Source organism: Amia ocellicauda, chromosome 8 (genome assembly GCF_036373705.1).
Source record: "Amia ocellicauda isolate fAmiCal2 chromosome 8, fAmiCal2.hap1, whole genome shotgun sequence".
Classification (NCBI taxonomy): Eukaryota; Metazoa; Chordata; class Actinopteri; order Amiiformes; family Amiidae; genus Amia; species Amia ocellicauda.
The window spans coordinates 34,954,682-34,972,193 of record NC_089857.1 but is presented as its reverse complement, the minus strand read 5'-3'; the positions used below and the strand labels follow the sequence as shown (position 1 = coordinate 34,972,193).

General features: G+C 38.6%; 2 protein-coding genes across 2 annotated transcripts in view; both read left to right on the top strand.

The window, feature by feature from the left end:
• Positions 1–1,818: 1,818 nt before the first annotated feature.
• foxd5 (forkhead box D5) lies at positions 1,819–4,149 on the top strand. The gene has a single exon (XM_066711205.1). It carries the CDS (start codon positions 2,235–2,237, stop codon positions 3,282–3,284), a length of 1,050 nt encoding a protein of 349 aa, XP_066567302.1. The 5' UTR covers positions 1,819–2,234; the 3' UTR covers positions 3,285–4,149.
• A 2,257-nt stretch (positions 4,150–6,406) lies between these two features.
• The window catches only part of pgm5 (phosphoglucomutase 5), a 30,981-nt gene continuing 19,875 nt past the window's right edge, over positions 6,407–17,512 (top strand). Inside the window, exons 1-6 of the mRNA XM_066711203.1 lie at positions 6,407–7,231; positions 10,625–10,787; positions 11,792–11,938; positions 12,272–12,397; positions 12,784–12,974; positions 13,191–13,345. Coding sequence (XP_066567300.1) covers positions 6,974–7,231; positions 10,625–10,787; positions 11,792–11,938; positions 12,272–12,397; positions 12,784–12,974; positions 13,191–13,345 — 1,040 coding nt within the window. The 5' untranslated portion in view covers positions 6,407–6,973. The remainder of the gene's footprint in view (positions 7,232–10,624; positions 10,788–11,791; positions 11,939–12,271; positions 12,398–12,783; positions 12,975–13,190; positions 13,346–17,512) is intronic.

Sequence of the window (17,512 nt, the reverse complement as noted above, 5' to 3'; positions counted from 1 at the left end):
AATGACATGAAATTAAATGTAAAACTCGATGGCTTTTGAATACTCTGTCCGCGTCCACAAGGTAATTGTGCTGACTAACGGCGCTTTAGTTTCCTGAAGTGGTGTTATTTTAGGGGCTCATTCTCTGTGATACCTAAAGTCAGTGCGTTAGTACAACATTTCACCGGCCTGGTTGATCTCCCGAAAGAAGAGCCATTAAATGGCAGGAGATTAACACCTGGGTGTTATTGTGGAGGTGAGGAGATGAAATCGCTTGAGGTGGCCATTCATATTCTGAATTTTCAGGAAGTCTATGCCTGTGAACTGCATAGAGGGTCATTACATTTAGAAAAGAGCCTTAGCCCACGGTATATGCCATTGAAAACTGTTGTCTGCCATTTAACATGACCTATCTACATTTTTAAAGAAGAAATAAAGGAGCAAAGCAACACAACATTAAAGCCGTTTCTTCAGTGCTCGAACTGTAATGCTTTTCAGAATGACATTAATTTATTACATGCGGTAATATTTGAACTGTTTTTGAATTGTAAACTATAAACTTCCATATTAAGAAATGTATATTAAGCAAAAATTGAAAAATCAGCAGCACAGATGGCAATTCTGTTAATGATAATATCATCAATTTGAAGTAGTACACACACACACAAATGTAGTTTAACAGGTTGTTTGATTGTTTATATATATATAACCCAGAATACACTAGTTTTAAATGTGGAATTAATTAAACATGTTCTTCTGATATATATGTTTTTTGGTCACTACATAATATGTGTGTTTCGGTCTCTTCAAAGACTGGAGGATAATCCAAACCGTTGGAAAGATTTGATCTCGCAGGCAAGGAATTGGTGGGGACTTTTTTATTTTTTGTTGTCTTTTTTAGTTTAAAATGAAGGTCAACGTGCAGCCCCGTTTAAACAAATATCCATGAAGTACAGGTTGTTTTGAGGAGTTGTATCCATTCATGCACTTTAATAAAACCCCTTTGCCCAGCGCCGCAGCTGTCATTTCCTATTTAATTCTGATGTTGATGGCTGTGTTTAATGCGCTCCAGCACCTTTTTCTCATGCAAACAGGGGGCCGATCCAGGTCCATTTTCATGGTCATGCCACCTGCCAAGACCCTAAACGCTGAAAACTAAACTTAGCCCTTGGGGGCCAAGGAAAAGAAACTTCACCAACGGGTTTAATCTTAGGCGTGGTGTTAATATTCACAACCGTGTGCCTCTTGTTTATCTCCCACAGAGCTACTGTGCTGCTCCTTCCTCATCTCTGGGAAACCGAGTTTAAATATGTATGTTTAAATAATGTTGAGATTTTAGGCCACAGTAGGACTCCCTACAGGGCCAAAGATAGGAATCCTGAACTAAATTAATGTTCATGTGTCCGCTGATTCTTGACAATGTTTTAAAAACTAATAAACGCATGTTAAATTAAACTCTGTCGTATGCATTATATATACATTTATATAGCCTATTAATTGTTAAAGGACGTGTTAGAAATATGTATTTTATTCAGTAAAAGCGCCAAATCCGTTTGACTTAAAAACATAATAATTAATGAACAAATAGGGAATACAAATGCGAAAAGGAATTATTGACATTTTAATAATACCACTTGGCTTAATCATTTCTGACACCGAAATGACTGCTAAAATATTTGTAGTACTCTGCAATCTGAAAACCCTTTGCATGAACTCTAAACACACAGTTATTAATGTTTGCTTCATATGGGGAATTGCTAACCTAGCTAACGCACAATGTTCTTACAACGTTGTTGGCTGGGATAAAAGTAACTTTTTGACTTAAAAGTAACTTTTTGACTTAAAAGTTCTAATTAGGTACGCATTATACAATATTTCAAACGAGCCCAATTGTAATTGTATCGAAAATTAACTTTGGCCTTAATATAAAGTGATGCCACTAAGCAATTAGCACTTCCCACCACTTACATTGTGAATAGTTACACTGGCTTTGTTTTCTGTTTTTTGGGGGCATTGTCTTCTATCGCCAGCTGTGAGTTACCACTTCTGATAGGCTTGGACATCCAAAGAAAAGGGCAGGGACACTGGATCCACCCCTCATAAAAACTGTATCTCACGGAGACCTGCCATTCTGCCTGTTCTCAAGAGCCAGGACGGCGGCGAGAGGAAAGGGTCTCAACAAAACAAGTCCAAGTTTTCCTTTACATGCTCCGCTCTTATCAGTGCCAGTAAACATCCTCCGGGTCTCCAGTACCATGACCCTGTCTAAAGATGTCGAAATACCTCAACAGCAAACCGTCATCCACCTGGAAGAGGATGAAATCGACATCATTGGGGAAGATGACCTACACGATTGCCGACTTCAGGACGCATACTTGTCCCAGCGAAGTCCCAGAACCGCCTCCCCGGGGTGCGGCGCGGAGCTGGACTGCTGCGAGGCAGACTCGTCCGCGGAAAGCGAGAGCAGCTTCGGCGCGGAGGTCCTCTCCTCCAGCAGAGCCCAGAGCAGCCTGGTCAAACCTCCTTACTCTTACATTGCTCTGATAACCATGGCCATCCTGCAGAGCCCACAGAAGAAACTGACGCTGAGTGGGATCTGTGACTTCATTAGCAACAAATTCCCTTACTACAGGGAGAAGTTCCCTGCCTGGCAGAACTCCATCAGGCACAACCTGTCCCTCAATGACTGCTTCATCAAGATCCCCAGGGAGCCCGGGAACCCCGGCAAAGGGAACTACTGGTCCCTAGACCCGGCTTCCGAAGACATGTTTGACAACGGCAGCTTCCTCCGACGGAGAAAAAGGTTTAAGAGACACCAGCCGGAGTTTGTCAAAGACGGACTCGTGTTTTATCCCAATTTCGGTTGTTACCGGCCCTATGGGCGACCCTATGCAATGCAGGCCCAGACCACAGCTGCGCTTAGATATATCCCAGTCCAGGACAGAGTGGTGATGCCACCCGCTGCCCATCCTCTGCAGTACCAGGACGGCAGCAGCAGGAAGGTGCCCGGCCCCAAAGGACTACAGGTGCAGCTCGGGGAGCCGTCTCCGGATCTCGACGCCGCCGGTGGGAGGCCGAGCAAATGCTCATTCAGCATCGACAGTATCATAGGAAAGACCTCTTCATTTTTGCAGCACGCCAGCCTACAGACGACAGTGGACTATTCGCCTTTCCTGCAAAGACCCGCGAGTTGTTTGCTGCCTCCACTGTTATCTGCTCCTCCGAGAACTGTGTTTTGCCCCAGTTCCCTCTTAAGTGCAATTTCGTCCAGTGAAAACGTGCCGATGCCCTACCCACATTGTTGACTCCAGATGTAGCCTAATCCAGACATTCAAAGTATCAGACATACAACGAAAATATGGACAAAGTAACTGTCTGCTTGTCATACTGCTGTCGATTTTAAACAGCGCAAACTGGCATTTACGCATCAATGTAGCCGGCTGTTATCAATGGACCATTGCGTATATGGACATTCCATTTAAATGTATATAGGCTATACAACTGCACGTTTTTGTATAGCCAGTCATTACATGTTTAAAGCATTGTACATGTATAAATAACCCTTGCTCTTAAGTATATTTTTAAATGTAAATACATAGTCTATTAATTTATTAAGTTGTGTATTGATTGGCTTCCCCGTGCTTTCCTGACGCACTCATGCATGCTTCACGTTGTATGGGAAAATGGTATTGTATGTTGTGACATGAGAATAAAATGTGAAAAAAACATTTTCATTTTTCTGTCGTGTTTTTCACACGCGCATAGGTACACACTTATATAATGAATTTAAACTGAAATGCATTATCTATCTATCTGTTTGACTATGTCGGAGTGCATATTATTTACGTGTAAGTTTGGCTAAAACAATGAAAGCTTCAATAATTGAAGAAAATGATGTCTGATTTCATATACAGCTCTGAAAAAAATTAAGAGACCACTTAACATTGATTTCTGAACTTGGAGTGGTCTCGTCATTTCTTCCGTGGCTGTACATATGAATGGATGAAGTGCGCTGGGGGAGTAAAAATACAGACTGTATCTGCGACAATGCACGCCAGTTTTGTAAGAAGAAATCACATTAGACATTTATATTAATAACCGGATCAAAATAAAATGTGAAGGGCACAATATTCCAACTGAGGGGGCACTGCCGCCTTTTGCCCCCCCGTGGTGCCGGGCCTGATCTTGATACCCTTATTCTTTGTACAAACCGACATAAATCAGACATCAATAATGCGTTCATGTCAGAGAAGGTGTATGTATCACGTTCAGTCTTTTTAATGCAGGAGTTGGTTTCAGTTTTCTGCTAATCACTGATATCGTGAAACCTATTTTCTTGAAAACTTGAATAAGTACCTTGTCTGTAAATTGTAAGTACGTTTAATGCTTATAAAGACTACAGTTTATTTTGATCTGTGAAGATACACGGATCAAGCAAATTGCTATAATAAAGAGGATTTAAACCCAATGTATGTTATCCATGTTATTGTTATCACCGGCTTCAATTCACCCGGCACAGTGTGAAATCATTTCAATTAGGGCGTTATTTTTAAGTAACAACAAGTGAGGAATGTTATGCATCTTGTTTGTGCAATTAACACATTAGTGACGTCTTACCTTCTTTTAAGTGATATCTATCGGTCTGTAAAACTTTAAAGGTATTCCGTTAATCCAATCTTGACTGTACATCATCATTGCGCTAATATTTTGTAAGTCGCCCTGGACAAGGGTGTCTGCTAATAAATAAAATAATAATAATAATAATAATAATAATAGTAATAATAATAATAATAATAATAATAATAATAATAATCATTAACCTTTATCTATCCACTGCTGGATTAAGGCCTCCCCAAAATATTTCCACTTGTTTCACTGTACAGCGTCTTTTCCAGGTCACACCAGCTACTTTTCTATTTCATCAGTCTATGTCAATATTTTATTTTCTTCTATAGAACTGAATACTTCATTTAATTGTATACGTTAACCATGAATCTTAATCATATATTTATATATAACAATATTTTCAATGATTAGCCTACATTCAAATGTTAGCTGTTTTTCTTTAATGTAGTGATGCTCCCCTCTAGTGGTTCAAGATTGAAATGATTTATAATATATTCCTACACAGTCCATCCTTGCGCTGTAAACTTCGTACAGTGATTCAACGTGACACCTCTGCAAGTGCTTTTGTAACGGATATGACCAAAACTATTGATTTATAAACTATTAAAAACTCAAAACATATTGAAAAACAATAGTGAAATGTATTGAATGTATAGAATACCTGTCCTCACGGATGACCTGCTTACTAGAACCATAAAATAATACACATTCTACAGTATATCATGCAAAAACTATTGTTAAAGAATGGAAAGAAGAAAATAATAATAATAATAATAATAATAATAATAATAATAATAATAATAATGTTCTGCACTGAGTGGTTTCCTTATTTGCAGTGACAATAGAGGAGATGAGGTTCATTCATAATTTACATAATTTGAAATTGTAAGTGTCCAGATAAACTTGGCCATATTATTCAAATGTAACTGGGATATTCAGAACAATCTAAATTTTTGCTATCATTTGACCGTAAATAAGTTATTTGTTAAAGGTATAATTACCAATATTCAGAAAATGTTATACGGTTTGGTGACCATGCGTAATTTGAAACAAGGGATACGTGAACAGGCGCCTGTACATGTTAGTCACTTCTGTCATATACTGCAATACTTTGTTTCTTCAATATTGACTTTGAGGTTGCGTTTTTCTCTGCTGACTATAATCCAGATTTTATTGAATACAATACTCACATTGCTCTACATTATTGGGGGAATTTAGGAAAACGACTCGATACATTATTTTGAGATGGGTAGACAAAAGTGCAACCCCGTTATTCTGTAAATAAATACAGAAAGAAGAGAAGAGGAAGAAGGAAACCGTTGCAATGGCGCGTTGAAACACACGGTTGCGCTATTGGCCGCCTAACCTGCGCACTAATCAGACAATGCAGCAATTTAAACACAACTGATCAACAAAACAATAAGCAATACGACTATCACTACTACTACTACTACTACTACTACTACTACTACTACTTATTATTATTATTATTATTATTATTATTATTATTATTAATATTATTATTATTATTCAAGCCCTTACACGAAACGATATTGGATTATTTAGTATGCATATACATATTTAAAATGTCTATACGCTCTAATTAGGAAATCAGTCTTTTATTCTATTTTATTGTATATTAAATGGGGGTGGGGGGTGAGATAAGGTCATAACAAGGTGCTCTGTGATTCTTTTAACAACCCTAAAACAGACACAGGAAAGATATCCACTAACGGTTTATGCTGACAGCATTTGACTCTCTACAACAAGTGTTGCATCCAGTTCCAACAGTGGCAGAGCACAATCCTCTCCTCTCTCGCCGGGCTATTTCTGGCTCAGTCGCAGCTGATCGCGAAGGTTTCTGGCCCTCCCCGCATTGTTGGCAAGCTGTTGTCCTTGTTGAAAGACCCGTTTGAAAAGGGGGGAGTTGTCAAACGACGCCTGGGCTGGTGAGCTTCTCTCAGGAACAACCACAGTGGACACATCGTGGGGTTTGTTTTCGCAATTAAGTTACTTGTTTCCAATGGACCTCTAGAACAACACAAACACACAATACAAGTGACAATACTTCAGAAACCGAAACTGGAAGAACCCACCACAGACCCTGTAACGAGAACTCATCCTGTTTTTCTTTTCTTGTCCTGGAACCAAGAACCTCTTCTGCCTCAACAAGCAGGCAAGTGCACAGGTTCATGCAAGTTGTGTTTGTTTGTTGTCGTGGAAAGGACATAAGAGGCTGCATCGAGATATTGCACACTTCCAGTACGTTAGACGGCTGTTTATTTGAGGATAATCCAGACGGTATTACATCTCCAACACCGAGAAAGGACACAGAAAGACGCACCTAGGTGGACTGTGCAGCAGGACCATGGAGGCAAGCCCTATCCCTGTCGTGACGGTCCAGACGGTCCCCTATGATGACCAGCGCCCCGGGAGCGGCGGGCTGAGGAGGAAGACTGTGGTCTTTGAGAGTAAGAGGAACTACCTGCAGAACTTCATCCAGAGCGTCCTGTCATCCATCGACCTCAGGGACCGCCAGGGCTGCACCATGGTTGTCGGTGGAGATGGGAGATACTTCAGTAGGACAGCTACTGAGGTTATTGTCCAAATGGCGGCTGCCAATGGGGTAAGATGAAATAACATTTTTTTTTTATAGCAACATAATATTAACATTTTAGTATATATCAAGCCGGCGATAGATATAGTTGCTTTGATGTTTAATTGGTGAATATATTTTGAAGAAAAAGTTGACTCAAAGGATCAGCTATTCAAAATATTCAAGTAGGTTTTCACAAAGAAACATGATTTTAAAAGATTGACATACTTAGTTGAAAAAATGAACAGGCTACATAAATCTGCTCTCTTAACAGCAACCTGCTTTGAATTCAGGATCATGACTTACATTCATTTGTAGAGTAAAATATTTGAAAGTAGTTCAACATTAGTCACCTGTTTTTGACCCAGGTCTTATTTGGAAGTAGTATAGTTAGACATGCTTATCAAGAAAATGTTGCACCAAAGGGAAAGATGTCTCTCTCCCCGAAAAATCAACAAAGAAACTATACAAAGCTGACCCAACTGTATATACAATTATTTTAACTCACCCAATCTTTTGTGTTGTAATACAATAACCAAATGACCAACTAATAATAATAATAATAATAATAATAATAATAATGTAAATGTACAGTACAGATTAACAGTGTTATTAACTACAGGGTGTGTTAATGTAATGTTGAGGATTGCGAATCGCAATTTTATCTTATTGTTTATGTCGCAGAATGTAACCTGAAAATAAATATATATTTTTAAAGTAACGTGATCTCCATTATCATCATTATGATGGACAACATTATTATCATGAGAGTTACAAAGTGGAAGTGGGAGGTGCTCTGTTGTTCTATTGAAAGATTGTATCTATCTTTTTGTAATTCATATAATTAATTTTAGTTAATGGTATAAAAGCTGGATATCTGGATTCTTTTAAGGAATTTTACAAATATGATACATTTTTTTTTCAATGAAAGAAATATAATAGTAGTTTTTTTTATTCAATGGAATATATATTTATATTACAGATCTATTGATATGCAGTGTATCTAATATGATTTAAAAATAGATAAATCTAAATCATAATTACCACAAGTAACATATTATTGTTATTTCAGAAAAATAAGCAGTTCAAATCAGGCTGATATAAAATACAGGCATTTTTCCTCTCCTCTGTCATGTCATTCCTCCTCCCCATCCTGCCTATCCACCACCATTGGCTCACCTTTCATGGAAGTCCCCTCTGCTCCCTGGCACACCGATGAGAGTGTCCCCCGAGCACTTTGCACCGAAATATATACATCTTTCCGCTTGATTAATTCATAAAAAATATACACACACTATGGACAGCCTGAAAATGTGCGGGTGCGGGTGTTGATGAGGGGGGTAATCTCAACCCAAATTATAGCAAAACCGTTTAAGAGAAAAGACAGGTTATACGTACAGTTACTGAAGAATGATAATGTAGAAACTATTTTTAAATTACCACTTTCAAACACCTTCATGACCGTTTTGAATTCCTGCCTGGTTGGATTATGTGGGAAGCAATGTGTGCAGATACAAAGTCAGTTACAATGTAAGGCAATGGCCGCACCCTGTTGTTTAGCCGGACACATCATTTATTACAACGGAATAACTAAACCCTGCCAAACATCCCAACGCAATGTAATACACAAAACTCCATAACTGGAATTCTACCTTTGAATTTATTTAACACCCATTTCATACCTCATTCGACTCCTAGACAATGTTTTGCTTTTTAAAGCTGACAATATATTTATTTATTTTTAGATTTTGTTTAAATGCTCTAAAGAAAATATTTAATATCTACTACAAATTGAATTATTAAATAGACAGTTCCTATTGATGTTACCGATTCCCAGGATATGTTTTCTAGCCTAATTTGTGGCTAGGCCTGACTATTTTAGCACTGCTATGTTTTAAAAAGATATATGTATGTTTGTATTTTATTTAACATTTAAAAAACTTTCTGGATAAGCAATATTTTTGCAATTAAGTGCAACAAAATAGGATTTTAGAATTTGTGTGGTGTGTTGAAACAATAGTTTCAGCCACCAAAGGGCTTGTGAAATGACTGTCCGTTACAATGTGATCAGGTCTTCAATCTAACATGAGCTGGGCTCCCTTGAAAGCTGTAACTAAGCATTAAGATACCTTCCTGTCTATTAACTTTTATCACACTTCCCTTTGGACAATATATGTAAAGTAATATTACAGTAATTTAGCATTTTTCCCACAGAATAGGACAAAGTCCATAAATAATGGAAAGTAAACTCGTTAGAGAGCCAGCAGTGTTCTTGCTGCACGGGTCTGACGTTTACATCTCAGATAAATATGGGATGGTAATTCCTAAGAAGCAGAAAGTTATCCAGGGATCTTTGGAATGCATCGTAGAGCTTTCTAAATGACTCTCTGAAGCCTTATATGGATGTTCTGCTGATACATTTACAGAGACATCATCAACAAACACACATGTAGTTATGTACAGATATTATGAATCTATATAACATAAGGGTTTCCAGAAAGAGGCTCAGTTATAGTCATGTTGGCTACACATGCAGGAGCTTTATTGTTAGACCTGAACCACTATAGATGGTATGGTGTACTAAATCAAACAATAAACTGAAACAAGTGGATCTGTTACAGTCATTTGGCCTAAGCATGAGGGGATGAAGTAAGGCACCTACTAATATTAGAAAGGAACGAAACATTTCTAAACTGTATGACTCATATTGCTGAAATAAGAAATGAACTGCAAACCAGTGGAGAATTCTGCACATTCTTGGTAAACGGGCAATTTTTGGTGTAGAGAGGAATGTCACCGATTCAGCACCTGAGTTGTTGTTTACAATACAAAACAATGCATCGTACAGTAAAGTTCAGAAAATCAATGTTACAAAAGTCACAACTCCATAATTTTCTTTTTATTCCTTTTATTATTTTATTATTATTCCTATTACTATTTTAGCAGATACAAAATAATTGTATACTTGTTCAATATCTTATTCACTTCCAGAATTCCAGCCTTAATCACAATAGAGCCACAGATACAAATTACAAACTCCAACAAAAGCAAGATGCCATTCATTAAGAAAATATGTCAGAGGAAAACATGCTGTCACACTGCTGACTGCCCAGAGGATCATAGTATTTACGATCACAGGTGTGGGTTTAGGGGGGACAGGGGAACTTGTCCCCCACAATATTGAGAGCATCAATTTGTCCCCCTCAATCATAGGCTTAGCTGGGGGATGGGGGAGACATGTTGGAGAAGCCAGTAGCAGTCCCTCCCACCCCCGCTCGATTAATTAACATATCATTGTCAGGTTAAAGACTTTAGTGTGCATGACCCTGACCATGCCCATTAGGGGGTGGGAAAAGGCTATGATTCAATGTTTTTGATGAAGCAATGAGAGTGTATTGACTTTTGTTTTATATTGCACTCCAGATTGGTCGCCTGGTTATTGGACATAATGGGATTTTATCTACTCCTGCTGTGTCATGTATAATCCGAAAGATAAAGGCAATAGGAGGCATCGTTCTCACAGCCAGTCATAACCCAGGGGGACCAGGAGGGGATTTTGGGATCAAATTCAACGTAGCCAGTGGAGGTGGGTGCCAGTTTTAAAATGAAGATTTTGCTGAAAATTCATTGTTTATCAATCATTGGGGCAAACTCACCCAGTAAAAGACCAAATTGATTATATTTATATATACCCAATATACCCAAATTCTTAACATACTGTACATTCTCAGGATTCTTGTAACTGCACAAATCATAGGAAATTAAAAGGGATTAACAATTAATACAAAAAATAAATAAATACCACAACATTTTCAAAATCACATATTAAATAATGTGTCCTAAACTGGACTTTAGTCAATCTGAGGTGATTTGTGTATGTTGAGAAATAAAATGAAATAATTATTAAATCATATAAATAGTCTGAATACTGGTGTCTGACTCAGGGGAAGAAATTGTCCTGTCAAGTGTCAAGTCCTTGGCCCAAAGGTCAGGGTTGTACTAGCCTTAAATAAACACCTGTGCATAGCATAGTTTATCCCTTCCACTGACACGGCACATTCCTCACTAAAACATTTGTAAACCTTTATTTGGGTTCTTCAGTAATATGCACTGGAATTCAAGCAATGTTACATTGTATAAATAGAGCAAAGTTGATTTTATTTTACTTGTCTGTGACATCGGGCTCTTCTGGGAGGTGCCCTCAGTACTTCACTATACTCTCCTGCTTGTTCCTTAGGTTTCATGTTTCAAGGAGTTACAGATCTAGCAGAAGTTGATGTAAGAAATTATTAGTTTCTATCAAGGGATTATCCTGAGCCATCATATGAAAATACCCATCAGCTGAAAAAAATTGAAAGTCTATTTTCTAGAAAGATTGCTCAGTGTGGAATGTGTCAAGAAGTGTAGGTTTATATTTTTATTTTATTTTATTTTACTAACTAAGCATTCCCAGGAACTAGGAAAATTAGTTACACCTGCAGCTGAAGTGTCTCGAAAAGCAAAATAAGGTGTCCAGCCTGTACACATTACACATCCACATTGTACATTGACCATTACACATGTCCATCTCCCTGCTCTCCCCCCTACCAGGCCCGTCCCCAGACACTGTGACAGACAAGATCTTTCAGATCAGCAGGACCCTGGAGGAGTATGCTATCTGCCCTGAGCTCCGACTAGACCTCTCCAAACTGGGCAGACAGGACTTTGACCTGGAGAACAAATTTAAACCATTTAGAGGTACTCCACATTTTATACATTTAATTGTATGGGTTTTTCTATTTTCATGTTCAAGTTGATATGTTATACCTTATAATGAGTTAAACAGCTACCCTCCCTCCAGGTCTCACTCAATGAAGCTGATCCTTATCTCTACTGGGTTTCCTGGTTAAATAATGTAGATTGGTTTTATGCCAATAGACATTTTATTTCTAAATGGAATGTTACATCTGTGGTGAGAGTATAAAATTGTTTAACAATGCTTACTTCCTTGTCTTATGTATGACTTTGAACGTGCCACAGATTGTATTTTGAAGCTATTGTGTTCCTGAACTTTTATTTGTTTTCTTTCAGTGGAAATTGTCGACTCAGTGGAAGTTTATCTCAACATGCTGCGCAGTATTTTTGATTTCAGCGCCATCAAGGGGCTTCTTACTGGACCAGACCAGCTGAAAATAAGGATAGATGCAATGCATGGAGGTACAATAGAAAGCTTCATAATTAGACAGTGGGTTACAAAGAGGATTTTAAAGTTATGCATATAAATCCTGTGCTTGCATCAATACTATGTGGCAGGTGCACTGGAGCTCAAATTTCTCAACTGACTGCAGACCAAGGCCATTCTGTGTTAAATCATAGGCACACTTTTACACAAATTTGCTTGTTTTCCACTGATGAACACATTGAACGTTTTTTTTCCCTTTTAATTACGTGATTCAGCTGTATGGCTATGCACAGCCATTACCAAGGACAGAGACATGTATTTGTTTTTATACTGTATTAATTCATTAAATGTTACTGGTGTTGTAAATGTATAGAAAGGGCCACATTCATGTTACTGCTGACTGGTTTGTCTGTGGTTTCAGTGATGGGTCCCTACGTGAGGAGGATTCTATGTGATGAGCTGGGGGCTCCTGCCAACTCTGCCGTCAACTGCGTTCCCCTGGAGGACTTTGGGGGCCAGCACCCTGATCCCAATCTTACATACGCTGCGTCTCTGGTGGAGGCCATGAAGGGTGGCGAGTACGGCTTTGGTGCAGCATTTGATGGAGATGGGGTGAATATATGTCTATGCTGGGTTGAGGATTTTGTGGTACAAGGGGGAGATGGTGGTATTATTATCACCCTGGTTTAGTTTAGTGTACTTAGCTCAAATGTGCAGGGTAATAAACATCATTAGTGATGTCCTTAAGCCATACTGAATGTAGTATATTTTAACGATCTAAAACAGGCCCTTGCTACATTGTCTTTTTTTGTTGTTGTTCCTTTCTAGGATCGGTACATGATCCTGGGCCAAAATGGTTTTTTTGTGAATCCCTCAGACTCGGTGGCTGTGATTGCAGCCAATCTCTCATGCATTCCCTACTTCAGACAGATGGGAGTCCGAGGATTTGCAAGGAGCATGCCCACCAGCACAGCCCTGGACAGGTAAGGGAGTTTTCCCTGCTATGGGTGAAGATTGCCCAAGTATAGGATCTTTTCTAATGGTAAGACACATAAGGGATTGTATTGTTTTGCTTCAGGATACATGAGGCCAATTATACCTTTTCAGTGTTTGATCAGAGGTTTAGTTCAGTTCAGCAGCTAATGTGCCACAGTACATTTGATACCTGAACAGCACTGTGTAAATTAATTCTCCATAGCTTCAAAGAGTAATGGTTTGAATCATAACAGCTTGTTACAGCTGTTGCACTGTTACAAATTCTTCATCTAATTTTAGAAAGATTAAAAGTTTGGAAAGCTTAATAAGAGTTTTATTATGAGTTTTCAGAAAATATGAAGGATTTTTTGGGACATTCCGAGACAATGCTTTGCAGTAGTGATTGACAGCTGAAGTCTCAGAAGCAGAATGTTAAATTGGGAAATCAGATATCCTCAAAAGGTGTCCAATTTGCCCATTTACCCATTGACTGCAAGTGGGAGCTTTAAAAATGTCTACTTTCATGTGCTGTGTAATCTGTTGTGTCTTGCTGAGTATGTTATCTTGGAGCTCAGGGCTTTTACTGACTTGATGTTACTACCATGTGGACTTGTAGGAAAGTGGAACAACAATTACTGTTACAAGATAAATGTTTCCCAAAATGTGGATGGTTGTGTGTCTGTAAGTAAACCGCTGGAAGGTCAATTACTTTTAAAGTAAGTTATGAGATGATGTGTTTTTTCATGGAGCACAAAATAAATGTTCTTTACAAAGCCGCAACATTCTAAAATGATTCTTGATGGGCTGTTGGTTTCTGTCTTCAATACTTGAATGTGGAAGATGCAGGATAATATACAAATGTTGTACTGTAAAGGTTGGCTGTCTTTTATGTTTAGGGTTAGATGTTAAGGGGAGTGTAGATTGATGCCCTTTTCTTATGTATTTTTTCTAAATGGACGGTAGACAATTTTCCATAGGCCTAACTATTCTGTTATTTGTTTTGAATAGTACATTTCTTCTACTATTGATATATTGGTATTCATTTTCACCTTGTGTTTTTTTTACTTTCAATGTTATGACTGTGTCTGTGTGAGAAAAAAATTACATATTTCAGTGGGAAAATTATCAGTACCTCCTAACAACCACACATGGAGATGAAGTGATTGTGTACACTGGGTTTTACTAAGAAAGACTTCTTGGACACATATGCTTATCAGGCTTATGCTTATACAGTCCCCTCACTATGTTCTGTGGGAGTGGAACGCTGAATATGTCTCTTATTCTTTGGCTATCAGTGCAATAATTTCAACGCTTGCTTGCTGTTGGATGTCCCAAGCAATGTCTGCTTGGGTGGTCCTTCTGGACTAGGTGATGCAAGGCTTGTGAGAAGATCATTAAGAGTGCCTTGTGACAGCAGATAGATTTCTTTAAACCAACTGGTGCTGGATTTCTCAGACAGTTGTGGTGGGCTCACGCTGATGGGCCTTTCATAGTGTCTGTGCAAAACTTTTGTGTGTAGCATGTATTCGTGAGACATTAAAGCATGTGACCAGTCAGTGCCAGTTGGAGGTCTAATAGTGAAGAGAGACACCTATGTGTCTGAGCTTGTATCAGGGAATTGAGTAAGGCACTATTATGGAACTCCACTTCAAACCTGTTAATTGTAATTTATTCTGTTAATCATTACAGTATTGTGCATTATTGAATAGATGAGTATAAAACATATTAAGTGTTATTGTGTGTGTGGTATTAAGCTAGAATAGAAAATATAATATTTTATGGCATGACAATATGTAATATAGCATATGTAGAAATACAGTAAAGCTGGCGCTCACTACAGTTGAATCTGTCATTGGGTAAACCAAACTTGGCTATGATGTACAAAATAGAGGAGAGGAGAGAAGTTTCAGCAGTGTTCATGCCTGGCCTTGTCAGAACTGATGTATTTATACTATTCACAACGTGGTGAAAGGATTTCAAGAACTTGAAAATGGGTAAATCCCAAAAAATATATACTTACCCCTTGTGACAGGCTGCTGTCTGTCACGGCACGGCTGCTGCTGACATCCGCTGATTAGGTGCTCATGTGCCGCAGCTGTGTTGTCGCTCCCTCACAAACAGGCTGCAGACTCACGGCTGCGGGCAATGAGCACCGAGGCGACTGTGACGTCAGTGGCAGCTGTGCATTGTCTATTTAATCCCTCTCCCTCCCCGACGGGGGCAGCTAACCGACAGGAAGGAGCACTGAGACCTCCAACCCTAACTGCCCAGAGCCATTGTGTGGACGTTTTTGTTTTGTTTTGCTTTGCTTGTTTTACCCTCTTTGTTTTGTCCCCTGTGAACCCAGTAAAGCCCGGACACCACCGGAACCCGAGACTCTCTCCCTTTTTGTGTCCGGCTTCTACACCCCAAAAGCTCCAAAACTCAGTGTCACTGCGAATTCTCATTTTTCAGCTGAAACCAAGCCCTTCCATGTGTCTTTTTCTTTCTGTTCAGTCTGCTCTGATGCCTGCTTCATCCTTCTCCCTTGTGACAGGCCACAGTGCTGGGTATCACATATTAAGGCAGCTGACTACATTCCTGCTCCATCCGATTCGTCTGCTCACCTGCTGTGCTCTTTGCTGCCTTAAAGCACTGTTCACACTCAAATGCCCATCTAATACTTCTAATACCTCTCTCTGGGAAGGGGCCTTTCCTATAAAAGCCTGCTTTTTCCTGTTGAGCTCTCTCTTTATGATGATCTTCCACTGCATGCTCTCGCTTTCCCTCCCACATGTTATAGTCCTCAGCCACAGAAGTCCCCTGACAGTCGAACTGTCGTAAACCTAATTCCTTCCAAACCCATCCACTTTAACTGTCTCTCTGTGTATCGGGAAGCATGCCTAATGTTTTTTTACACAAGCACAAGGAGATGATTATTAAAACAGACTGTCACATTTTTACAGTATTTAGGAGCATGAACTCATATTGGTTACGGCCAACCTATTATCATTCAACAGATTGAAATCAAACATTAATTGTGAACAGATCTATTGGTGAATGAACAATTTGGTAAATAAATAAGTTTATTATTGTAATTCCAGCATGTTTACAAAATTAATGTTGAAATTGCTTACGTTGCAGTTACATGGGACCAGAATCAGAGCACTTACGTGATGTGCTTGTTTGCTTTTCTATTTATCCACTCTTGTGCTGTTTGTATCAAGTCTGCTCCAGTCCAGCTGAAGAGAGCTGGCTTCAAATCAAAATGCTTCCCTTACACTGGCATGAACTGGACACTGTGATGGTTTTATTGAAAATGTAATGGAAGAAGTCCCTTTTGATCTTTCTGTAATTCCAGACATACCCCTGTTCCACAAATACTCTGTGTTTTCCACTCCTTATGTTTGTTCTGAAGTATTCAGGGAAGCATTTCTGCGAAGAGCCATTCACAAAGAGTAAGCTTCCATTAATAACAGTGTGAGATCACTCACGACGTTCATGAAGAAGTTTTCAGGAAGAATAAGCTCCCATAAATAACTAGAGGATCACTTTTGACATCAAGTCTTATTAGACCCCTTATGCAATGTGAAGTGTTGGTTTGCAATTTAATAGACTTGTCTTTCAAGCAGGCTATTATGTTGTGATATAGATTAGTTTGTAACAAGATATTGATTTATTTCTGATATTTTAAAGGCAGTATTTTATATTTTATATACCACCCACCACAGTAAGTCTCATTTTAAAGCATTATGTATAGATTCTAGATATTCAATGTGTCTTTTTTTCACTCTTTTGGAATATACTTAGTCTGGGACACATTATTCTTTGCCAGGCTTTCTGTATATGAGTCACACACTGTTGCAGTACAAAGTCAAGAATATCAGAAATTAAACAGAATGGAACTGAAATACATCAATTAATAAAAATGTTCCTAAAAAATTACTGTACACATCAAATAAATGTAACTTGTTATACGAAGTCCATTTTAAAAGACTGCGAGGCAGAACAGTGTGAACAGTGTGAACAGTGCATATGTGTACAGTATCTGTTTGTCCTGCACCCTGACAGCTGTTTTCTGTTAATGTTACACTTAAATAATTTTTTCCATGATAGCATACAATAGCTAAAAATACCAGAATTAAAGAAAATGATAGCTGTAGCTGTATGTAGGATAGCAATGTAATCTGGAACTT

Excerpts from the sequence above, each read along its gene's own strand:
- foxd5 (XM_066711205.1), top strand. The coding sequence starts at position 2,235 with ATGACCCTGTCTAAAGATGTCGAAATACCTCAACAGCAAACCGTCATC.